At 55.7% G+C, this 18,196-nt stretch overlaps 7 protein-coding genes across 7 annotated transcripts; 4 read left to right on the top strand and 3 right to left on the bottom strand.

The window, feature by feature from the left end:
- Positions 1-70: 70 nt before the first annotated feature.
- Positions 71-3,847, top strand: C8Q71DRAFT_765627 (NMDA receptor-regulated protein 1a). Its single transcript, XM_047924136.1, has 16 exons — positions 71-236; positions 298-491; positions 553-756; positions 808-964; positions 1,018-1,140; positions 1,195-1,305; positions 1,358-1,845; positions 1,928-2,059; positions 2,115-2,194; positions 2,254-2,323; positions 2,381-2,435; positions 2,485-2,565; positions 2,632-2,829; positions 2,884-2,982; positions 3,037-3,281; positions 3,345-3,847. The coding sequence occupies exons 1-16, from the start codon at positions 95-97 to the stop codon at positions 3,537-3,539; spliced, it is 2,574 nt and encodes an 857-aa protein (XP_047777814.1). The 5' UTR covers positions 71-94; the 3' UTR covers positions 3,540-3,847.
- Positions 3,848-5,103: 1,256 nt separating this feature from the next.
- Positions 5,104-6,153, top strand: C8Q71DRAFT_117238 (uncharacterized protein). Its single transcript, XM_047916363.1, has one exon. It carries the CDS (start codon positions 5,192-5,194, stop codon positions 5,882-5,884), a length of 693 nt encoding a protein of 230 aa, XP_047777813.1. The 5' UTR covers positions 5,104-5,191; the 3' UTR covers positions 5,885-6,153.
- C8Q71DRAFT_117229 (uncharacterized protein) lies at positions 5,777-7,129 on the top strand. The gene is made up of 5 exons (XM_047916362.1): positions 5,777-6,146; positions 6,198-6,281; positions 6,334-6,459; positions 6,519-6,906; positions 7,020-7,129. Exons 1-4 carry the CDS (start codon positions 5,941-5,943, stop codon positions 6,898-6,900), a joined length of 798 nt encoding a protein of 265 aa, XP_047777812.1. The 5' UTR covers positions 5,777-5,940; the 3' UTR covers positions 6,901-6,906; positions 7,020-7,129.
- Positions 7,130-8,628: 1,499 nt separating this feature from the next.
- C8Q71DRAFT_765616 (uncharacterized protein) lies at positions 8,629-9,959 on the top strand. The gene is made up of 5 exons (XM_047924135.1): positions 8,629-8,901; positions 8,956-9,054; positions 9,112-9,210; positions 9,262-9,643; positions 9,710-9,959. The coding sequence occupies exons 1-4, from the start codon at positions 8,729-8,731 to the stop codon at positions 9,641-9,643; spliced, it is 753 nt and encodes a 250-aa protein (XP_047777811.1). The 5' UTR covers positions 8,629-8,728; the 3' UTR covers positions 9,710-9,959.
- A 1,170-nt stretch (positions 9,960-11,129) lies between these two features.
- On the bottom strand, positions 11,130-12,852 carry C8Q71DRAFT_765610 (dihydroceramide delta-4-desaturase). Its single transcript, XM_047924134.1, has 6 exons — positions 12,607-12,852; positions 12,362-12,558; positions 12,032-12,310; positions 11,856-11,968; positions 11,521-11,800; positions 11,130-11,467 (listed from the first exon to the last, which is right to left on the bottom strand). The coding sequence occupies exons 1-6, from the start codon at positions 12,830-12,832 to the stop codon at positions 11,186-11,188; spliced, it is 1,377 nt and encodes a 458-aa protein (XP_047777810.1). The 5' UTR covers positions 12,833-12,852; the 3' UTR covers positions 11,130-11,185.
- Positions 12,853-13,334: 482 nt separating this feature from the next.
- C8Q71DRAFT_709969 (cytochrome P450) lies at positions 13,335-15,398 on the bottom strand (the record flags this gene model as incomplete). Its single annotated transcript, XM_047920715.1, has 6 exons — positions 13,335-13,406; positions 13,465-13,564; positions 13,623-14,018; positions 14,075-14,504; positions 14,558-14,947; positions 15,173-15,398. The coding sequence occupies 6 exons, from the start codon at positions 15,396-15,398 to the stop codon at positions 13,335-13,337; spliced, it is 1,614 nt and encodes a 537-aa protein (XP_047777809.1).
- Positions 15,399-17,030: 1,632 nt separating this feature from the next.
- C8Q71DRAFT_765604 (Prefoldin subunit 3) lies at positions 17,031-18,105 on the bottom strand. Its single transcript, XM_047924133.1, has 5 exons — positions 17,963-18,105; positions 17,840-17,913; positions 17,667-17,778; positions 17,435-17,605; positions 17,031-17,375 (listed from the first exon to the last, which is right to left on the bottom strand). Exons 1-5 carry the CDS (start codon positions 18,035-18,037, stop codon positions 17,154-17,156), a joined length of 654 nt encoding a protein of 217 aa, XP_047777808.1. The 5' UTR covers positions 18,038-18,105; the 3' UTR covers positions 17,031-17,153.
- Positions 18,106-18,196: the final 91 nt, after the last annotated feature.

Raw genomic sequence — 18,196 nt, 5'->3', positions numbered from 1 at the left:
ATTTGGCCATATTTTCCCAATATCCGCGTGTACGCGCCCAGCGCTGAGCGCTGAGCGCGTAAGTCCTCGAGCTCGATCTCTAACAGCGACCGTCATGCCTCCCGCAGTCAACCGTGCGCTCCCCGCGAAGGAGGCCAAACTCTTCAGGGAGGTGCTCAACTTCTACGAGAATCGCCAGCTCAAGAATGGCCTCAAGGCGGCGGACCAGATCCTCAAAAAGGTCCCCGAGCACGGAGGTACGCAGACGTCATTTCGGAGGCCGTTCAGTCTCAGATATATGTTCCTATGCGTTTACAGAAACACTCTGCATGAAGGGTCTCATTCTGACGCACATGGGGCGGCGAGAGGAGGGCATAGAGCTGGTCAAGAAGGGCATGCGGATGGACCTAACATCGCACATCTGCTGGCACGTCTTCGGTCTGATCCAGAAGGGAGAGAAAAACTACGAGGAGGCCCTCAAGTCCTATACCCAGGCACTCCGGTTCGACAAGGTGCGCCTTGGATGCTCCGATGCTTCGATGGACGCGGGATGTCAACGCGTGTACAATGTAGGAGAACCTGAACATCTTGAGGGACTCTGCGCATCTGCAGACACAACTCCGACTCTATGATGGTCTTGTGGACACGCGGCATACTCTTCTTCGGCTTCGGCCCACCCTACGGCAGAATTGGATCGGCCTGGCGGTTGCGTACCATCTGAGCGGCAACCTCTCCGAGGCACGGAAGGTATTGGAGCAATACGAGGCGGTCCTCAAGGTGTGTAACGATCTGTCTAGGATACGTGCGCAGTTCCCCATGCATACGCAGAATGTTCCAGACTACGACGTAGAGCACTCGGAGGTCCTACTCTACCATGTCCGTCTCTTGGAAGAAATGGGCGACACAAGCGAGGCTCTCGCGTTCCTGGACCTCAATGCAAAATCCAGAGCAATCGTCGACAGAGTGGCGATCATAGAATACAGAGGTGTGTTGGTAGCGTGCAAACACTCCTGGGCATCAAGTGTGACCACTTCCCAGCCCGCCTCATGTCGAAACTCAAGATGCCCGAGGCTAACAGTACATGGCGAAACCTCATCGAACAAAACCCTGATTCTTATACATATTATAAGGGTTACCTTCTGAACAACGACGTAGACCTCGGTATAGTCTCCTCTAGAAGGAATGACTAGCCAATGATACTGAACACGCCCACAGATGCGATCACTCCCGACACCCGCGACAAAGCGTTGCAGACATTGCAGGAGTTTGCAGCGGCCATTCCTCGCGCTGCCGCTCCCAAAAGACTGGCGCTGAACATCGCTGACGGTTTGTCGGATTATCGCTTTTCATGTCACTGTCGTTCTTACTGGTGATGAAGGCGACCAATTCAAGGAGCTTGCCACAGCGTATCTCACAGCAGGACTGGAGAAGGGTATACCATCTCTGTTCGCGGACGTAAAGGCCTTGTACCGGGACCCCGCAAAGCGACAAGCAATCCAAGATATAGTGGAGGGCATCCGGGAAGAGCTCGCTGTGACATCAGAACCGCCCAAAAGCTCCGAACCGACTACATACCTGTGGACGCTCTACTTCCTCGCACAGCACTACTCATCGTTTTCTGACCACGCCCGCGCGGTCGAGCTCCTGGAACTGGGTGCCACACACACACCGACACTGCCGGAGCTGTACACCTTCAGAGGCAGGGTGCTGAAGCGCTGCGGAGATCCGTTCGGTGCAGCGCTCTGCCTGGACGAGGCGCGCGTGTTGGACCTCCAAGATCGCTTCCTGAACACGAAGTGTGCGAAGTACCGACTGCGCGCGGGGCTCACTGACGAGGCCAGCGAGATTCTCGGGCTGTTCACCAAGGTGAGGTCAAAGGCCTGCAGCTTGCCTTCGCTGACCGATCTACTATATCGGCTGTATCGGGCTCACTAACCCTTGCGCATAGAAAGACGCCTCAAGTCCTGGCGCAGACTTGGAGGACATGCAGTCCCTCCTCTATCTCACTGAGGAGGCCGACGCACACCTGCGGAAGGGTAATCTCGGCTTGGCGTTGAAGAAGTACTCGACTATCCAAAAGGTGCGTGGGGAATCTCGTGTTTTTGCAGCCGTTGACGTGATACGCGCAATCTCAGGTTTTCAACGAGTTCGAGGACGACCAGTTCGACTTCCACGGTTACTCACTACGAAGATTCACCATCAACATATACCTCGAGTCAGTACGGTTCGCTTCAGTCAAGGTCCGAGATTCGCTCATTCGATCATGCTTATCAGCATGATCTCATGGGAGGATCGGCTGAGATCGCATCCCGCGTACATCCATACGGCAATCAATGCATCTAAGGTTCGTTGGCTCTCAATTGCCTCACGTCCGTCGTAGGTTTGATAGTGTCATATCAAGATATGGGTGCAATTGCACGACGATCCGTCAATAGCGAAGTCGAATTCGCCGGGAGGTATGGGATCTCGATCATCAAGGCGTACCAATGTTCATGACGAGCACAGCTGGCTTCAGCGATACGGAGAAGAAGGCCAAGAAGAAGGCCAAGAAGGCAGCGAAGAAGGTGCAGGAGGAAGTCAAGAAGGGTACGCAGCAATATGCCTACTTGGTTTATTCCTGTGCTAATTCCTATGCTAATCACTTGGATAAAGCCACGACAACATCAACTTCGAGTGAAGACAAGGGTTTGGAGCCGCAGGCAGCGAAGGATGACGACCCGAACGGCGACAAAATCTTGCAGGCACCAGATCCTCTTGAGCGGGCTGCCAAGTTAGTAGCGCCGCTACGTACAGTTGCTGCAGACAACATCGACGCGTGGATAGTGATCTACGATGTAGCTGTTCGGCGCAGTGAGTTCGCTACACGCTATAATGCAGCGATGATGACTGAGCGCTGTCCGTCAGAAAAGTACCTACAAGCAGTCAAGGCTCTCAACAGCGCGCGTGCCCTTGACGCAGACCACCCAGAGCTGCATCTTCGTGTAGCGCACTTCAGACATACACGTAAGTCATGCGAATCTTTACGCTGTACCGCATGATTGAACGTGGTGCATCTAGTCTCTTCTGCTACTCAACTATCACCGGAACCCATGGCTCCGGTAGTGAAGGATGCATTGGCAAACTTGCTTCCGGATGAGTTGTCTCTGGAACACTTCAACGCACAGTATTCGCAGAAGCACTCCTCAGACGGCAAGGCGATACTCGCATCCGCCAAGGTTTCGCGATTGCTGAACGCGCCCTTGGACCAAATCGAAGGCTCAGTCTTTAGCGTATTCAACCCGGATGTGTCGCTTGACCTCAAGGTCAGGTTCACCAGTATCATGTCAACCGCGTGTGATACTCATATCCGCCTTTTGTGATTGCAGACCGCTCTCGACACGCTCACGTTCTTGCACGAGATCAAATCGTCACGAGTGGAAGAGTTCAAGGCAGCATGCGACAGCAGGTTCGAGCGGTCCACCGTGTTCAAGTCGCCGACCGAGCAAGCTGCGCTTCGGTGGAATGCTGCGGAGACAGAAGCCGTCAACGGAGAGGTGGAAAAGCCCGAGGTCATCGGCTGATAGTCTGTTGTATCCTCATATGTATCGTGCTGGCACGACTGCTTCGGCAGTATATGTTCCCAAAACATGCAACGCAGCCCACAATCGTGCTCGTGGGTGGGCAACTGATGCGCATGATACGTCCACTGAACGGGTGCCGATTCCACGTTGATCCAGCCGTGGGGGGCCTTGATACCGAGTCTTTCGGGGAGGTGGCCAGACGTCAGTTGCGCAACTGTCACAGCGCATGCTCACACGGCATAATTCAGCGACAGCTCGAGGTCTGCCGTCTATTCCGGCAGCAGTGATATGTGTGGTAGCGCAAGGCGTGTTGTGTTGTAGCACATGGGGAACAGTAGTTGGGTGCCCAACGCGGTATCTCTCCACTACTTGTGTCGTCTCATTGAACGCGCACCCTCAGGGCCATTCCGATACGTATCCCCTGCTTCCACCCTACAATCCACCAGACTGCGTGCGCCCGCGCCCAAAATCTAGTGACAAATGAACTAACGGGGGCCGCGTGCAGACCGCATTCCCCTTGCTGCAGCTGTCACGGGAATCGCGCATTTGAGACCACCCTTCGTTGTAACGGCGAATGAGCGATGACAGAGCTCCCACCTGCACACCGTGATGGTGGATGTTATAGATGCGCCGCGGCATTGCGGCCATGTCCTAACCATCTACCTTCAGCTTCAGGCTTCAACGTTTCAACATCCACGTTCAGAGCCAGGGCGCGCCCGGCCGGACGCTTTCCACTTGGCATGATCACAATTTGAGGTGTTGGCGTGGTTTTCGGAGGCTTACTTATGTGACCAAATGAGCAAGGTGGGTTCATTTCGTGATACTGAGAAGTTGTTGCCATTATTCGAGCCACCGCTGGCATAATCAGGTGTCTGATAATTGATTGATCGTGACTTGGCCGTCCTGGACGGCTTGAGCAGGGAAACCTCGACGGTCCACGGACGCTATGAAAGTCAATCTGAGCGGATCGCGGGTGTTCAATGCTCCTCCGCGCGATAGCCGAACTTGAACCAAGCAATGCATGATGGCAATGAGCATCATCGGCATTACATACATGCGCATTGCGCTCCGCGGCCCATCGTGGAAGATCCGCGGGGGTGCACGCGCTTGCACGCGGCGAGCACCAGGACCAACTTGAACATGTCCTCGAGGTCAACGCGAGGCTACCCACCGCCATCGCTTAGGTAAGAACAGCGCCCTCGGAAGTGCAGATCCAATTACTCAAACTGATTGCCGTGCAACCAACTATCCAAGAGGCACGATGCAAAGTAGTAAGCCTCACATACCGTACGTTGTGCCAGCGGTTCACTGCTGGTGGCTGCGCCGATCGTGTAGTCGATTTCTAGTCGTACTATAGTACGTCGCACCGTGACTACAAGGCGCATTGAGTGGTGCGAGGAGGAGGTCGCCAAAACGTGAAGATATTTGTGTTGTTGTTGTCGCAGAATCCTCGCCTGACCGCGTCGCTCGCAAAGCGCAATGCTCACGCCCTCAGGCTGTGCCAGCGGCATGTGACACCTGTGAATTCGAGGTTCGCGTCTCTTGCGTTTCGTGCTATCCAATGGCACTGCCTGCCTCACTTGTCCGCTCCGCTCCATCGATTCGACAGGGTCGCTTTCTGGGCGACCTGTGCTGGAGTCACACGGCTAGCTATGATCCACCCTACGTTCTCTCTCAACAACCAGCACTGGCAGCTGACATCACCTCAAATTTCACGGCTGATTTTCCACCGCAAGGGCAGACTCGATTTCCTATCGCTCGCTCGCGATAGGACACAATTGCAAGGAACAACGCGCTTGGGCCCTAGGCTGTGTCACCATGAGTCGACAAGGGGACCCACAATTGCCATATCCGGCCGCTTGTATTGTCCCCTCCTTCGTGGAGCTGCGTGTGTGCGGTGCATCACTCACCAGGTAAGGCAGGTGCTCCTTCTCCGCTTAGCGGGGAAGGCAGCGTGTTCAGAACCCCAGCCTCGAGGCCAATCGGAGGCCATTGTGGTGGAAATCGCACCTCCGCCTCGCGCTCTGGACTTGGAATCCCCACCCTCAAGCATGTTTCCTCACTGCGGCGCATCTGCCAGGTACCACCACAAAGTTGCCTGCAGGCAATGCCATTATTCCCGTACTAGCCCTGTTGGGCCATGCCACCAAGCCACGCCCGCAACTTCTTCGGCTCTAGTGTCTGTCCGTCTCCACCACTACTCGGCCAACCGATCGCGCAGGATCGAAAACCGCGATCGTCGATTCGTGACGTGGGTGGGATGGTCCACCTGCCAGTGCCTGATACCGTTGAATAACGACTCCGTCAGGCGCCTCGTTTCGCTATACTCTCTGCGGCGTATTTGAACACTTCCGCTACACTTAAGTTGTGACTGCAAGAGTAGCCTCTTGATCTCCACAGCATGTCCGGTTTTTTCTACGACGAGGAGTCGTACGGCTTTGACTCGGACTGGGACCATGCGCTCGACACGAGTCTGCCTCTCACAACTGAGGTCCCTTCAAATCCCCCCTTTCTCTGGTATGGTGCCGATGACTACGCTGTTTCTCCCGTGGACGACTTTTCGTTTGTTCAATACGACTGGCCGGCACCTGGTCCCGATTTGTCTCCGTAAGCCTGTCCTGGGCACCACTTCCACTGCTAATTTAATGGAGTCGGTAGGAGGACAGTAGCGGCGCATGCCTACGATACGTCGGTTACCTTGGCTGACGATTCGTATGCCAACATTCCGTCATACGTGTCTCAGTAAGTTGAAAAAATGCAAAAGACGGAAGCAGCCTCGCTGATTAGTCTCCAGGCAAGATCAAACGGTGCGAAGCCTCGATTGGCAGCACACGCCAGGAACGCATGATCCATCGGCCTATACATTGGACGTGCTTCAACGACCAACCGCTCACGGTCATTCCTCCCAAGTTACTCCGCAGTGAGTGCTCACTCACGAGTCGAACTCAGTCGCGACCCTGTTGACCCCTTCGTTGGAAGTGGATCATCGCACGTGTATCTAGAAAATGCTACCGCTGCACCTCCCCTATGCTGCATCGGTGGGCGATGTCATCGCTTGGCTGACCTACTAGCACGCGACACGCAACAGCGACCGGTCACGACAATAAAGAAACACCTCGAGGATGATCATAAGCCAGTCATCGAATCCCACAAAGACCGCGGTGGCAAAATTATTTGTCCGTGGCTACTAGGAACACGAACATGCGAAACGGCAGTCGCGGACATGCAGCAATTGGCGAAGCATGTTGCCACCGTGCACCTTGGACTCTTCCGGATCCGATGTGATGCCTGTCATGGATCTTTCTCCAGGAAAGATGCGTTGAAACGCCACAAAGATGAGGGACGGTGTCCCTACGGTTGAGTGCCCGTGAGTTCCTGTGAGTTCCTACGTTCGCGATCAATTATTGGGTGGCTTACAGATCGATGTTACTATTCTAGATGTTGCAATTCTAGTCATCGCGTCTACTAGACAGGAGCTAGATGACGCGTTCGCTGGAGATATTACCAGTGTTGGAGCAGGTCCTCCTTTACTTTGACTCGATGTCGTGAGCCTTTCTCGTACTTGCCGAGTATTTGAGTCGACAATGTTACTTTGGCCCGCTGCTGTGCAAGGATTGTAATTTGAGTTATTCGCAGGGCTTGATACTAATGTGCAATGTGATTACATGAACGTCTCACGGAGCGTACCAGTACTAATGCAACGGCCATGGCCTTGACGTTGCCAGCGTGTACGGTGAGTATTCGCTATCGCGGTTATGACATCGTGTGTCGCCGCTCTCGTCGTAGGCTGCATCTCAGCCAGGGAAAGGCTGAATTGGGCTTTCGGCTGCGATATCGTCGACCTCTCGTCTTGTCAGAAATGTTCGTCGCACGCCGCGCCTCACCACTCACTAGTATGTTACGAATCAAACCAACACACCCTCTCTGGAAATTCGTCGTAAATTTGTGCAAGGCTGGACAATGACATGGACTCGGACTGACCGATAGGCTCCCTCGCAGACCGGAACTTGCCACTTGGCAGCTACGCCGGCGGAGAGTGGTCTGTTTCGACTCGGATGCTATATCAGATGACCGTGCCAGTGACGCCTGCGAGCATTACACGGAGGATCTCGTCCGTCGGTCGCATACTTCTGAGCGGCGCAGTCGACGTCCACCGACGGACGTACAGACTTAAGTTAGTGATGCCACTGGCACTGGCAGCCACCGGCAGGGCTGGCATGCAGCGTAAGCAAGCGCAGTCATCCGACCACCAAACGATGTCGGATATCTGGTTTCCGCCCGCCTCTTCCTCCCACGCTAATGGCCCGATCATCATGATGAGCGTTTGTCGAGCCCAACGACTCGGCGCTCTCCCCTCTAATGGCATGCAGATCCACCTCTTCCGCTCTGGGGGTCACCGATCCACCTCCGTAGCCACCGTCGATGTTATGGACAATTGTCTGCTCACACGAACGGAGTCGCGGCCGTGGACACGACGATGATAAGACCGTGCGAGCCCCCGGTATCGTGCGCGAGCCTGTCCACAACTTGGGGTCGGTGCTCCGAGCTCGGACATGTTCATGTCGTACCTTCTGATCGAACCTCCTCCGAGTCTTGAATCTAAGGTGGACACATACTGATACTACCCTACCCACATCTCACAGATCGAGGCTATTGTGCCGGACGCATTCACCATCATGGGCGGCACGTCTGTTCGCTGCGCCTCCACCTGGGACTCCGCATGGGTCTCCTCCGCGCAACGCGTGGCAGACCAATCGATAGTTTATGTCAAGATTCGTGCGTGCCGAGGGAACAGGGTCGTGTGAATGTCCACAGTGACCCTCCGCGATCGAAAGTTTTCGCTCGGAATGAACGTGAGGACCCACCTTGCTGATCGAGGAGCGTGAACTTGGGCTGGAGTCTGGACAAGCTAGATCCACGATGGCTTGATGTCCACCACTGTCCACATCCTCCGGGACTGAGGATGTGGATGGTGACCGGTGAACATCAAGCCAGGGTCTGTCGCCGTTGTCACAGCCGACCATGTTTGGGTCGAAGCCCACTGCGCCCTTTCTCGTTGTGGAGGGTGGACCTATCTCGTAGGACGTCCAACAGGCGGACTTATCCCACCTGGTGAGTGCTCAGGAAGATAAAAAGGGACCTCGCTCACAAGTCACCGTTCATGACACGTCTGTTCAACCGTCGCCGACATGTACTGCCCATACCATCGTAGTGTCGAGGACTGGTTCCAGGACTTCCAGCGCGGTTCGAGCGTCGCTTCCGAATGCCCTTGCATCGTTCTGTCTAAGGAGGACAGTGACGCCGCCTTCCTCGGGAACACGCCGCAGGCTTCACCCACTGCCTATGCGCCGGATGCAGATATGTGAGCAGTCCATTGGCCGTTATCTGAGTGACTGGCGCTGATTTGACTTATCAGTGCGCTTTACCTAAACCTCAATGAGCATCTACTGGATGCCAACTCATCAAGCATCCACCCCAACCTCGCTATCAACCCTCTCGCGGCGCCGATTGCTCAGTACGTACATGCCTACATGGTTAGTGACGGTGTTGTTTATCGTTCCTCGACATACAGTCAAGCAATTGGCACGCAATACGCCCCAGAAGGAGCTGATCCGGCGAACACAACAAATGCGCTTCAGCACCACACCTATGGTGGACTTCTTGCCAGCACGTGAGTACGTCCGCTGCAACAGCATTGAGAGAATCACTGACCATTGTTTAGGCCCCCTTTTGCCCAAGCTCCGGCCATCACGGTAGGCGGCGCGGCGGAGACGGTCTGCTTCTTCGGCGGCCCATGCGACCATCTCACGCTGGACATGCTGCCGATTCAGAGCAAGATCTCAGTGATCCAGAAGCACCTTAAGGAACACCACGAGCCCACCTCCGGGTTCACGAAGGACCGATGTGGTAACGTCATCTGCGAGTGGAAGGATGCCGCGGGACCGTGCGCCAAGGCGGTTGGGGATGGTCTACAACTCGCGAAGCACGTCGCCACGGTGCACTTGAAACTCTTTCAAATCAAGTGCGGAGGTTGCGGACAGATGTTCTCCAGGAAAGATAGCCTTGACCGTCACCTACTGATGGGCCGGTGCTTCCACGTTTGAGTGAGTATCATCTGTACGCGCTCATCGTGTCAATGCAGAGGCGCTGACTGGACGGATATCTTTCAGACCATCGCACGATTCAACATTATCTCTATACTCATCTACGCCACCTCAATCTCTTGATCAACGAGTCGAAACCACATAACATGTCGACGCACTCACATCCTCTTCACCACCCTCATGACCAGCATGGTCTGGTCGTCACTAGTTCCCGAGCGATGTATATTAGATTGAAGTTGTATTTTACGCACGCACATCTGTATCATTGACCCTATGAGCCGAACCCCCTGCGGACGCGTTCCCCATGGTGTCCGACCACACTATCTAGACGGGTCTGACTCGGAGGCGGTGTCCCCAGACCTGTTGTTTCCCACCCGTGGTGCGCTCGCCGTTAGGCAAAGTCAATCTGTCATCGATTCATCACCCTGTCAATAGCCTCTCAGACAGGGCAGAGTTCTCCGGTGAGCATGAGCGTGCGACTTAGGTGTTCCGGGCAACGACTCTTTAGCGGAGCTACACCGTCTTGACTCTTTCCATCTTGACGTCCACCTCTCGTTGCGCATCCGGTTCCGCATGCTTAGATCGGATACACTTGTAGTATGTTGTGGATCGTCTTTCGTGATATGACCGTACGGCTCACCATGTTCTAGGTCCACCTTGTCGGCACTGTGACGAGCACAACATCATGCCGCCTCGTCTCCGTGGTCGGCGACGTTGCATCCTTCGTCAGGCCATTCAAACCCATCCAGTGACCCTGAGTTGCCTGTATGTCGCGCCTGAGTGCCAATCAGCTATCATAACTTACCTGATGTAGCGACTACGACCAACCGTTCATACGTCACGACCTCGTGCATCCGGCCTGGTTTCCCGAGCTGCTGGGGCAAATGCAGCTGTCAATGTGAGTGAGGGCTATCCGCGCTCTGTCCTGAGATTGACATGGCATTTCTTCAGAGGCCAGTCCTCGGATATCACGTATTTCGTCGTCGACCCTTGGGGCAAACACATCTGCAAGAGCGCGAAGGGCAATGGAATATTGTGCAACAAAGTTCTTCCTGACAGCACCACCTTCGTGAAACACGTCCGTCGGATACATTCGCGGTCGGCGTTTCCGGGCCTCGCAAAGGTCATGCGCAGGTTGGTGACTTTCAAACGATGACGCCATGGTGGTGGCTGCGGCTTGAATGCGCAGTCTACCTCGAGTTGCTTCTTGGTGCATATATGGACAGCGGAGGTGATGCTTGAGCGGCCCTGATTGAGCGTCGGAAGCAGTTGTATAGAGAAGAAAGGACTCACTGTAGTTTACTTTATAGGAGTCGAGTCCGCTTTCCCATTTTCGAGGTTGCATCTCCAGTTGCTATCTAAGAGCTGCTGTAGCTTGTGTCCGCAGGTGGCCGGCGGAACAGCTACACAATTTTCAGTTACCAGAATTAGTTCGACGTACCACACTGAAGAGTACGACTCTCTTGAGATTGAAGCAGAGTGACAGTGTATGGCACACCGGATATCATTGACACTCGACGACACATCGATGTCACAGAGCATCTACTCCTTCCCCTCGTCCGAATCGCTCTCCTTCCCACTAGCCTGCTTTGCGGCGTCCCCCTTTGCAGCCCTCTGCGCAGTGAGCTTCTCCCGGAAGTCGCTTGGCCGCTTGACGCGCGCGAAGATGCCAACCTCCGGATCGCGGATGAAGTTGACGATGACCATCGGCCAGGACGGGTGCGACGGGATCGTGTCATAGAACTCGGGTGCGAGCTTCCGCAGCGCCGGCAGGCGCGTCCAGGGCACCGAGGGGAAGTCGTGGTGCTCGTTGTGGTAGCCGACCTGTGAGAGGCGAGTGAGTCGAGAAGAGGAGTCTGTGATGGACGCGGACTCACGTTGTAAGCGAACCAGTTGAGCGGCCCGTAGTACGAGTATGTCTCTTGGTGGAGCCCGTCCCATACGTAGTGCTCCGCGATGAAGTGGCCTGCTAGGGGATGCAGGCTGCCCGCGAAGAAGCTAGAGCCCAGCAAGTATATCAAGGGGCGGACACCACAGGTCTTGACAAGGAGGTAGTCGAAGGTGAGCTGGGTGAGCAAGTTCCACAGATGCCATTGCGTGAGTTGCTGCGTCCGGACGAAGCCCGGCCGCAGAGCATAGAAGAGGATCTGGAAGGTCCTGCAGGGAGCCGTCAGACCGGGAACGTATCCTGCCTACCGTGAAACATACTCACGCGAAGAACACTTTCCCCAGAACGTTATTGAGACAGATCAGTTCAAAGTGCGTGGGGAGGTCGGTGTCTATGCCGTCTTCTCCGAGGTATTTGTGATGCTCTAGATGATATCTCTGTATATGACGGGAGTTCGGGCGTGTCTATGGCATAGCGCGACATGGGTAATAGCCACGTACCTTGAACGCAGCCGAGTAAGGAACGCCTATGGGCAAGTTCGCAAACACCGCTAGTGCCTTGTTCGCCTTGATGCCCTTGAATGCCAGGTTGTGCGTGATCTCATGGATGGCTAGGAACAGGTTATGGTTCGCTGTGCCACCGATGATGTAGACACACAGGAAGAACAGGGGAGACAGTGGTTTGGTGTTCCGCAGCAAGTAGGCCGTGATGAGCTGGAGTGAGACCACGCCGAACACAACGTACTTCGTCATAGGCTCATAGCCCATGAGCTTTGTAACCTTCAGTGCTGTGTCAGAGTATGTACGAATCGTATCTCTCAGTGCACGTACCTCGGGATGAGCCTTCATTATTGCCATACGCCGGCTACGATGGGGTTCCTCCGTCATGATCCACAGAAAGTCGTTAGGGTTCTGAGGGGGAGCAACGTGCGAGACGCCATTATCTTTCTCTGCGGAAGACACCACTGTCGTTCTGCGGGGAGACCTGCCCTCGGACAGCGACTCGGCGCCGCCGAAGTAGCTGAAGTCTATATCAGGTAAGCTCCGGGTGTAACAACCTACGCCGGCGTGCGCACCTACACCCGCTGCGCCTGCTGTTGCTGCATCTTTTGCGGTCATCACTCGGCTGCTCTCAGCTCGAGCTCTTCCCCAAACGTCCCGTAGCAAGTCGTGGGTGGTATTGCGGAAAGCGTGGGCGCTGCATTGCTGACGCTTCGGCGGTGAGGGCGCCGCTGATGATGTTTGGTGCTGTTGTCCAAAGCCTTCTGATCCTAACAACGCCAAACAGCGTCCAGGCTCCATTGGGCACCGCCTGGTCTCCTATCCGAGCTCGAAGCCCCCAGCCACATGCACTATCACGAGCCCAAATATGTTTCGGCGCAAGCGGTTCGAAAATTTAGTCCCCAGTAGCGCGGGGCCGGGAGTGACGCACCTTCAACTCAGTATACTAAGTAAAAGTAGTACAAGGTCTTCGGATGTCAGATTAACTCTTTTACCTTTACCTTCGACGCGTGTCATGCTGCTATCCTTAGGACACCTAACTCTGAGCTTGCGACCTGTCAATTGCACGTGATGCAGTGCGAATATAGAAACCGCCTTGTCGCCCAGCAGAATCGATAACTCTCCCTGCCTGCGAACCACGACCAGTTCACACTTCCTCATCGGTGGCGTGGACAGCATACTACATGGAAAATAAATAGCATTATCTATGCACAAATCACCGCTATGCTATGCCACACGGGGTACATGTATACTGCGTAGAACAAGTGCGAGGAGAACTAGTATGTATGCAAGCACTCTTTGCTTATGCAGTCCTGCGCTTGATGCCGACCCTGCACTGAACAGGCTTCCGCAGGAACCCCTCCTTTGTGTCAAGCTAGGAAGGCGGCAGATATCAACATCCCGTCACCCACTGAGGATACACGCCAACACACCTTCATATCCGGGTCCTCCAGGACGAAGTGGTACCGGCGCAAGATGGACGAGATTATGATAAGCAACTCCATGCTGGCCAGGTTACGTCCGACGCAGCTCCTACATCCCATGCGTGAGCATCGTGATGTACCGGCGAACGGCGCATATAGCCACCCACCTTGGTCCGAAAGAGAACGGGTTGAAAGTCTTTTGGATCGCCTTCTCGTCGCGCTCAAACCAGCGCTCGGGACGGAACGCCTCGACATCCTCACCCCACACGGCCTGATCGCGGTGGATCGTGTACGTCGGGACAGACAGAACAACTCCTTCCGGGAAGTACCGGCCCAATACCGTCAAGCCACCCTCAGGAACAACCCGCGGGAGACCGATACCAGAGGTCGAGTGGATACGGAGGGTCTCGTTGATGACCGCCTCGAGGTACGGCAGACGCTTGACCTGTTCAAACGTCGACACGGAGTCGTCATCGTTGCCGAGCGTCTCATCAAGCTCACGCTGGAGCTTCTGTTGCACAAGCGGGTTCGCGGCAAGGTGGTACGTGATTGCGCAGGACGAGCTGGCCAGGGCGTGTCAGCATCGGATGGGGCACAGAAAGCGTAGGTGTGTGCTTACTTGGAGGTGGTGTCGGAACCGGCGATGAGCTGCGTGAGCGCCTCGGCGGTGAGCTCCTCCCGACTCATCGGGTTGCCCTCATCATCCTTGCCCTCCTGAAGCTTGCCAAGCAGGTCCGCCCGGTCAGTGGGTACCGTCAGCCGCTTAGCCACCTGCGCAATCGCGATGCCTGCCAGACGCTGCACGGCCTCATTGCCCTTGCGGTACCACGGGATGAGCTTGACGAGGGGGCGCCAGTGCGGGGGGAGCACGCCGAGCGACGCGGAGTATTCGCCACGGTCGTTGAGAATCTGCACGGCAGGAAAGTACGTGATCTCAGGCGAGTTGTCGTCGCCGTAGGACGCCATTGCCTTCTCTTGCGAGATGGCGACGGGCGCGGCGTCGGCGCAGGCGTCTAGCATACCAAAGGGTGCACCGAATGCGAGGTCACCTGCATCGGAGTTGATGTCAGAGGCGTAACAGCGCATGGAGACGGAGACATACCGATGATGTCAAACGCGAGGTAGTTGTACCACGGAAGACTGTCGAGCCAGAGGCGGCCGTCATAGCCCTTCCAGCCTTCACCCTCCTCGCCCGAGCCGCCCTTCACGGCAAGATCGTAAAGGCGGTCCCATTGCCTGAGCAGCTTCTGGACGTGCATGCGCGTGTAGGGCTCAAACTCGAGCACGCTCTTCTGCGAGAAGATGTGCGAGACGATCTTGCGCTTGCGCGCGTGCTCAGGGCGGGACCGGGTGTTGAAGAGACCGCGCTGGATGGAAACAAACGCATCGTAGAAGACGGACTTGAGCGTGCCGTTGCCGTGCGCGTAGACGACCTGGAGCGCGTCGGGGTCGCTGATCGAGACGTGGTTGGGTGCGATCCGCACGAACTTGCCTACCGAAGTGGTCAGCTGCTGTACCGGCAATCGACAATAGGCTCTCGGTGCGTCATCGCCAGCATTTTACGTGCGCATCAGAACACCCTCATGTCCGCTGCTGCCGGAGAACAGGGCATGTAGATGGTGTATCGATGATGCAAAAGCGCTGACAAAGCCACCGAAAGTGGAAAGGGGGCGGCTTCTAGGGCGATAGGGGCATCCTCGACGAAGGCACTACTTACCGTGTTTCTGGTGCAGCTCATGAACGACTTCCGAGCGATGGCCCTGTGCCGCCACCCAACCCAGCCATGCGTCGGAGATCTTCGCGAGGAAAGGCCCAGGATACGAGCGAACCCCGAATGGGTCGGCAATGAACGGCACGAAGTGCACAAGGAGGACAGCAGCGACTACGACACCAGCCCAAGCCGCGATGGGCAGGCCGGACAGTCCGTCCAGCACGGATGACATGAGCAGTAAGGAAGACGTGGCAGGCGTGGCAGGGAACAAGTACAACCGGTGAGGGGGAACGAAGTGGGGAAATGATGCGGAGGCAGCGAGCTCATATACACCCGCGGTAGGTCAAGCACGCAGATCGGGCACGAGACGCGACCTGTACGAGCTCCGAGATTCAGGGAGGAGGGGCGCCCGAGAAGTCGGCATCGCAGGCGACCCAAACACAAAACGGGAAACGCGCACTCGGGCGTCCCACCCGCTGCCATCGCCACGCCTCGCATGACCCGTCAATTTGTCCTAGCCGGATTGGCCCACGGCACCCTGTTTTAGAACCACCCGGGATGGGACAGCCCACCGATCGCGGTCGCTTGGACAGCTATGACTGCAAATCTGTGAGGTTGTCGCAGTGACATCTGTGATCAGTGCTGCGCTGTCGGCAATACCTATTCGCCATAATCGAAAGCAACAGGTCCGTGGTCGGTCGCTCTGACGCAGTTGAAGCAAGTGCACTGTGTGGGTGAAGACTGAATGTGCACTCCCAGCCACGAGAACCAATTTGGTCGGTGGCCAATCACGATTTTCTGAAAGCATTCTGATGACTTTGCAGCGCGCGAGGTGACGCCACTAGACTCACACCGGCGGCATTGACACGCTCAATTGAGGCTCGAAAGATCACCACGCGTTGGTGGATATACGATAGACCCACCAAAGGATCCCGTTGCAGAGCCATGCGGCTTAGATGGCTACCAAAATGGAGTAGATTTGCAGGAAGCAGACCGCGGAGGGACGGGAGAGAACCGACGCAGCCTTCGCCCTCAGGGAGCCTCAGCCTCTCTTGCTCGCTGCCTTTGATCGATCTCCGAGGCTGTCCCACGGATCGAGATGGCTCAGCGCCGCGGCAGCATTTCTAGTGCCTGGGCGGGGCTCGCTCCGGACATGACGGAACAGCAGTGCGATGGACAAAGGACAAAGCGAGACAACAGTTCATTTGCTTCACCCCCCGGTCTGACATCGCAGCTATGCACGAGCACGAACACCAAGACGACGACAAGAAGGCCTTGACGCAGCCGACGTTGTCAAGGCTGCGATGGAGTCGTTGTCGGTCTCGACTACAGAAGGTCTTCGTGCTTGTCCTATTCGCTATTCCTTGCGCCTTCCGAACGGACGGACTGCAGATCCGACGGAAAAGTACGTCAGTACTGGTTCCAGCAGATAAAGAATGTCATTGTATGGTCGAACCCTTGCTCGGGGTGCGGGCCAACGCGGAAAGAAGACTTTAAGAAGGGAAACCAGCTGCGGAGAGGATAAGCTCAGGGTTCGGTTACCTCACAGAGTCTTCGGCCATTAAGTCCTCGGTCAGAAGTGCGTAGCGCGCGTTCATCAAGATGAAGCTGAAGTGTCAGAGAGAGCGTCTTGTGGGAACACCTGCGTGGATCAGGTGTCGAGGCCGCGTATCTGAGTCAGACCTCAATCTGTGTAAGGCGGGAAGAGCACGACGGGTGGGTGAGCAGCATCAGCGGGCGGAAGAACGAGAGTACGCTGCGATTCATGAAACGTGTAGCGGAAGCTTACCGGCATAGGTATGAACTACAGCTGTAGTACGACGCGCAAAGGACGCGTGTAGTGGGGCAGCGGTGCGTTGGTTCCTGCGGAATAACGACGTCCCGGAGTGCGGTCACAGCCGAACAGAAGTACATAGAACGCGGGGACACTTGTCGCGTCGAGAGTGAGTCGTGTAATAGGAGCATCACATAACGTACAGTTGGCTTCTCAGTCTTTCTTTCCTTCCAACGCCTCCTTCTCTCGCAGTTCCCTTCTCCGCTTCACGTCCCAGTTGTATACGCGCGCTGTGTTTACCTCCATGATCGTTATTTGCTCGCGGAGGAACTCAAGATCTTCGACGACCGTCTGTAGCGATGCTTCTGCGGCCTCGAGTTTCGAGCGGAGCAGCGCGATGGCCGCGGGTAGCTTGTACGACAACATGACATTCGCCTTACACACGAGGTTAATCCAATAAGTGGTCCCGAAGAGAAGGAGAAGGGTGGACACACCCCAAGCCAGAGGTACACTGTGTCGGTGTCCTCAATTTCGGCCTCGGCGTAGAGGGTATCGTTCAGCTCGAACGTCGTCCGCAAGGACTTCTTTTGGTCATTGGCAGCGTCATCGTCGAGGTCGTCGTCTAGATCGTCTTCGTCGCTCTCCGAAGCCTTGCTCTTGCCTTCCTGTGGGGCACACTCGCGTTAGCAGGTGAAATACGGTTGCGCGAGTAGGCAACTCACTCACTCGCCTCTCCTGCAGGAATTCGACCATGGACAGTGTCTTCTTGATGTCCGGGATCTTGTCCTCGAGACCTTTCCGCCGTTGCGCGAGGTTATGGTCCATGTAGCGGTATTTCCTGTGAGCAGCGGCATCGCGATGTAAGATGGACCATCAGCACACGACAACAAAGTACACACGCAAGGGCGGTCTGAATCTCCTTCAATGCTGTCTCTACGTCCTTATTATTCCCTAGATACTCCTCCACGTCTGCCTGTGACCCCACTTCAGTCTCGCTCGACCAAACCAGACGTGATACTCACGATGAAGGGAGCTTGAGGAATGCCACGCGGATTTTTCTCCTGCGTCTGTGGCTTCTTTCCCTCCGCAACGGACATGTTTTCTAGCTCTCTAGATATGAAGCAGGAGTTCGAGCTGGAAGAGGAGATGGAGCCCGAGGTCCTGGTCAAGCTGAGGTCGACTCTCGCGCGTTAGCGCTCGGTGTATAGGCGCTCGGCAAATGCCGACACGTATTTGAACTGCGCATTTTCTCGCTG

The sequence above is a fragment of the Rhodofomes roseus genome (assembly GCF_022264815.1).
Source record: "Rhodofomes roseus strain CIRM-BRFM 1785 chromosome Unknown C8Q71scaffold_13, whole genome shotgun sequence".
NCBI lineage: Eukaryota > Fungi > Basidiomycota > Agaricomycetes > Polyporales > Fomitopsidaceae > Rhodofomes > Rhodofomes roseus.
This window is presented reverse-complemented; position numbering and strand designations above follow the sequence as displayed.